The sequence below is a fragment of the Chiloscyllium plagiosum genome, unplaced genomic scaffold, assembly GCF_004010195.1.
Source record: "Chiloscyllium plagiosum isolate BGI_BamShark_2017 unplaced genomic scaffold, ASM401019v2 scaf_10303, whole genome shotgun sequence".
Classification (NCBI taxonomy): domain Eukaryota; kingdom Metazoa; phylum Chordata; class Chondrichthyes; order Orectolobiformes; family Hemiscylliidae; genus Chiloscyllium; species Chiloscyllium plagiosum.
Genome location: NW_025211577.1, coordinates 1 through 5,510, shown reverse-complemented (window position 1 = coordinate 5,510; position 5,510 = coordinate 1). Strand labels below are relative to the sequence as shown.

Sequence of the window (5,510 nt, the reverse complement as noted above, 5' to 3'; positions counted from 1 at the left end):
CACTCCCTCAGTACTGATCCTCCGACAGTGCGGCACTCCCTCAGCACTGATCCTCCAACAGTGCGGCACTGCCTCAGCACTGCTCCTCTGACAGTGCGGCACTCCCTCAGCACTGACCCTCCGACAGTGCGTCACTCCCTCAGTACTGATCCTCCGACAGTGCGGCACTCCCTCAGCACTGATCCTCCGACAGTGCGGCACTCCCTCAGCACTGACCCTCTGACAGTGCGGCACTCCCTCTGCACTGAGCCTCTGACAGTGCAGCACTCCCTCAGCACTGACCCTCTGACATGGCGGCACTCCCTCAGCACTGACCCTCCGACAGTGCGGCACTCCCTCAGTACTGATCCTCCGACAGTGCGGCACTCCCTCAGCACTGATCCTCCGACAGTGCGGCACTCTCTCAGCACTGATTCTCCGACAATGCGGCACTCCCTCAGTACTGACCCTCTAACCAATGGAGTTGGGAATACGCTGGAGGGTCTTCCTGGCTGGCTTTGCTGTCGTTGCCCATCTCAATGCTTAGTGCTCCATCTGTTAGCTTTCCTTCCCTGAGACTCCTTGCTAATTCATACAAATGACTCACTCTCTGGGTCATTTCAGGGGCAGTTGAGAATGAACTATGTTGCTCTGGATTTGGTATCACATGTCAGTCTGACCAGGTCAGGTTGGCAGTGGTCCACATTGGCACCAATGACAGGCAGGAAAGGAATGGGGATTTAAGGCAGAAATTCAGGGGGCTAGAATGGAAGCTTAGAGCTAGGATAAACAGAGTTGTTATCCCTGGTTTGTTACCCATGTCACATGCTAGCAAGGTGAGGAGAGAGAGAGAGAGAGAGAGAGAGGAGTTGAACATGTGGCTAAAGGGATGGTGCAGGAGGGAGGGATTCAGATTTCTGGATAATTGGGGCTGTTTCTGCGGTCGGTGGGACCTCTACCGATGGTCTTCACCTGAACCAGAGGGGGATATTTGCTAATGCTCTTCAGGAGGGTTTAAACTTGTTCAAGGGGAGTAGAGACAACCCTGGTAATTATAGACCTGTGAGACTTACTTCAGTTGTGGATGAAGTGTTCGAAAAGTCTATGAGAAACAGGATTTTTAATCATCTAGAAAGGAATATGTTGATTAGGGATGGTGAACATGGTTTTGTAAAAGGTATGTCGTGCCTCACAAACGTTATATAGTTCTTTGAGAAGGTGACCAACCAGGTGGATGAGGGTAAAGCCGTTGATGTGTGTATATGGATTTCAGTGAGGTGTTTAATAAAGTTCCCCACTGCAGGCTATTGCACAAAATACAGAGACATGGGATTGAGGGGGATTGAACAGTTTGGATCAGAAATACGTTAGCTGAAAGAAGACAGAGGGTGGTGGTTGATGGGAAATGTTCATCCTGGAGTTCAGTTACTAGTGGAGTACCGCAAGGATCTGTTTTGGGGCCACTGCTGTTTGTCATTTTTATAAAAGACCTAGATGAGGGCGTAGAAGGATGGGTTAGTAAATTTGTGGATGACATTAAGATTGGTAGAGTTGTGGACAGTGCTGAAGGGTGTTGCAGGTTATAGAGGGACGTAGATAAGCTGCAGAGCTGGGCTGAGAGGTGGCAAATGCAGTTTAATGTGGAAAAGTGTGAGGTGATTCACTTTAGAAGGAGCAACAGGAATTCAGAATACTAGGGTAACGGTAAGATTCTTGGTAGTGTAGATGAACAGAGAGATCTCAGTGTCCATGCACATAGATCCCTGACAGTTGCCACCCAGATTGATAGGGTTGTTAAGAAGGTATACGGTGTGTTAGCTTTTATTGGGAGAGGGATTGAGTTTTGGAGCCATGAGGTCATGTTGCAGTTGTACAAGACTCTGGTGTGGCTGCACTTGGTAATGTGTACAGTTCTGGTCACTGCATTATAGGAAGGATGTGGAAGCTTTGGAAAGGGTTCAGAGGAGATTTACCAGGATGCTGCCTGGTATGGAGGGAAGGTCTTATGAGGAAAGGCTGAGGGAACTGAGGCTGTTTTTGTTAGAGAGAAGAAGGTTGAGAGGTGACTTAATAGAGACATAAAGATAATCAGAGGGTTAGATAGGGTGGACAGTAAGAGCCTTTTTCCTCGGATGCCGATGGCTAACACAAGGGGACAGGTATAGGACAGATGTCAGAGGTAGTTTCTTTACTCAGAGAGTAGTAGGGACATGGAACACACCAACTATTAGTAGACTCACCAACTTTAAGGGCATTTGAATGGTCATTGGATATACATCTGGATGAAAATGGAACAGTTTAGGTTAGTTGGGCTTCAGATTGATTCTACAGGTCTGCATAAGATCGAGGGCCAAAAGGCCTGGACTGCTCTGGAATGTTCCGTGTTCTATTTCCCTCCCTAAAGTTCATTCATGAATTGGATGGAGTTCTCTGGCAATCCATATTGGTTACACCCTTTCATTAAAGAGGTTAGCCTGGCACTCTGAATATCTCGCCCAGTGACGATACCACAGCCCACCACCTCCCAAAGAGTTTCATGCTCCACCATCAGTGAACAATCCCTCCTTTCTGATGCAGTTACAAGTCATTTACGTGGCAGGTTATTGATCAGAAGTGACCTACCTTCCCATTAACAAAGTAGCGATCCCAGCGGTAGCTGGACATGACCCGGGTCAGACCATAAGGATGGGCCAGCATAAAAGCAACAGCCACTTTGTACAGCCTGCAGAGAATCACAGAGAGACCACACCACAATTATCAGGGGAACGTGAACAACATGAGGCTCTTCTCTCTCCAGCACAGAATATCAAAAATGGATTGGCCATTTGGTTCCTCAAACACATTGGCATTTCCATCATGTCATGACTGATTTTCAACATGGTTTTGACTTTTATGGGTACTGTTATTGGGGTAAACTTGATAAATTGCCAAGATAGCTTCAAGAAAACGGGGCAGTGATTGTTTATTTTATACACACAGAGAGAAAGCCTCAACCCTGTGAAGTGTAAAGTTCACTCTGATGGCTTACAGAACATCATGCAGATCCCAACAGACATCCTCCAAATCCCAGACTTCACTGTTCTGAGGTGTCACACTACCCTTTGATTTGATTTGATTTATTATTGTCACATGTGCCTGGGTACAGTGAAAAGCTTTGTTTTGTGTGCAGTACAGACAGATCATATCACACAAAGTGGGTAATAGAACAGAGCGAGAAATGCAATGATCCAGCTGCAGAGATCAACATTAAATTTAAAATTTGAAAGGTCCACTCAGAAGTCTAATGACAGCGAGGAAGAAGCTATTCTTGAATCTGCTGGTACATTTGTTTAAGCTTTGGTATCTTCAGCCGATGGAAGAGGTTGGAAGAGATTATAACCGGGGGGGGTGGGAGGGGTCTTTGAGGATGTTGGCTGCTTTCCCAAGGCAACAAAAATAATTGATGGAGTCAATAGGATGCACAATTGGTTTGTGTGAGGGACTGAGCTGTGTGTGAGGGACTGGGCTGTGTGTCAGGGACTGGGCTGTGTGTGAGGGACTGAGCTGTGTGTCAGGGACTGGGCTGTGTGTGAGGGACTGGGCTGTGTGTCAGGGACTGGGCTGGGTGTCAGGGACTGGGCTGGGTGTCAGGGACTGAGCTGTGTGTCAGGGACTGGGCTGGGTGTCAGGGACTGGGCTGTGTGGCAGGGACTGAGCTGGGTGTCAGGGACTGAGCTGGGTGTCAGGGACTGGGCTGTGTGGCAGGGACTGGGCTGTGTGTGAGGGACTGGGCTGGGTGTCAGGACTGGGCTGTGTGTCAGGGACTGGGCTGTGTGTCAGGGACTGGGCTGTGTGTGAGGGACTGGGCTGGGTGTCAGGGACTGGGCTGTGTGGCAGGGACTGGGCTGTGTGTGAGGGACTGGGCTGGGTGTCAGGGACTGGGCTGTGTGGCAGGGACTGAGCTGGGTGTCAGGGACTGAGCTGGGTGTCAGGGACTGGGCTGTGTGGCAGAGACTGGGCTGTGTGTCAGGGACTGAGCTGTGTGTCAGGGACTGGGCTGTGTGGCAGGGACTGGGCTGTGTGTGAGGGACTGGGCTGTGTGTCAGGGACTGAGCTGTGTGTCAGGGACTGAGCTGTGTGGCAGGGACTTATCTGTGTGTCAGGGACTGAGCTGTGTGGCAGGGAATGGGCTGTGTGGCAGGGACTGGGCTGTGTGGCAGGGACTGAGCTGTGTGGCAGGGACTGGGCTGTGTGTCAGGGACTTATCTGTGTGTCAGGGACTGAGCTGTGTGGCAGGGAATGGGCTGTGTGGCAGGGAATGGGCTGTGTGGCAGGGACTGGGCTGTGTGTCAGGGACTGAGCTGTGTGTCAGGGACTGAGCTGTGTGTCAGGGACTGAGCTGTGTGTCAGGGACTTATCTGTGTGTCAGGGACTGAGCTGTGTGGCAGGGAATGGGCTGTGTGGCAGGGACTGGGCTGTGTGGCAGGGACTGGGCTGTGTGTCAGGGACTGAGCTGTGTGTCAGGGACTGGGCTGTGTTAACAACTCTTTGTAGTTTTTTACAGTCCTGGGCAGAGCAGTTACCATACCAAGCCGAGATGCACATGGACAGAATGCTTTCTATGGGGCATATATAAATTAGTCAGAGTCTTCATGGATATGTCAAATTTCCGTAAGTTTATAAGCGCCGTCTGTTCATTCACCCAAGGCCTGCTCTGTCTCATTGATGCTTCAGCTCCTGTACTATTTGCTGTCTTCTGTGGTCCCCATTCACTTTTCCAATATGATTGAAAATTTAACCCTTGACTAACTGAAACTGATTCAACCCCTTCCTGTATGAACCCCATATCCCTGGGCCCCCTTCACGTCCAAAACCCTATTGACCACTGTTTTGAATTTGAAAAAAATAAACTTCATTTTCTCCAGTAAGAGGCCAGGTTTGCAGACTCTCACATTTTAAACAATATCCAGCTTTATGATGAAAAGGATAAATTTGTAACCTCCAAATTATGTTGCAAATGCCATGTTTCCACCTTGAGAGCATGGAAACTGCTTGGTGACTCCATGGACAATCCTCAACTCATTCAAATAAAATTCAGCCAAACAACACGAGTCCTGATCTTGAGAAATAACTTCTTGCATGACGCATTATCATATCCTTTTTGAAAATTCAAATACACTACACTTACTTGTTCCCCTGTATCTGCCCTGCTAGTTACAACCTCAGGAATCTCTCATTGATTTCTCAAATACAATTTCCCATTCATAAATCCATGTTGCTTCTAGTTAATACTATGATGATGTTCCAACCATCTTTTTCACACCTGCCAGAGAATAGATTACATTATTTTCTCTCTGACTGATGTTAGGCTAATGCAGTGAGTAACTTACTTCCTGACTCCCCAAATCCAGTGCCCCACTTACAAGGGACAAGTCAGGAGTGTGATGGAATACTCCCCACTTACCTGGATGGGGGCAGCTCCAACAACACTCAAAAAGCTTGACACCATCCTATCGGAAATGAAAGGGTTCAGAAAAGATTTACAAGGATGT

At 48.5% G+C, this 5,510-nt stretch overlaps 1 protein-coding gene across 1 annotated transcript in view; it reads right to left on the bottom strand.

Moving 5' to 3' along the window:
- Window positions 1-2,701, bottom strand: part of LOC122547078 (pancreatic alpha-amylase-like) — a gene marked incomplete at its 5' end in the record, with an annotated part of 10,755 nt that extends 8,054 nt beyond the window's left edge. Inside the window, one exon of the mRNA XM_043685659.1 lies at window positions 2,602-2,701. Coding sequence (XP_043541594.1) covers window positions 2,602-2,701 — 100 coding nt within the window. The remainder of the gene's footprint in view (window positions 1-2,601) is intronic.
- Window positions 2,702-5,510: the final 2,809 nt, after the last annotated feature.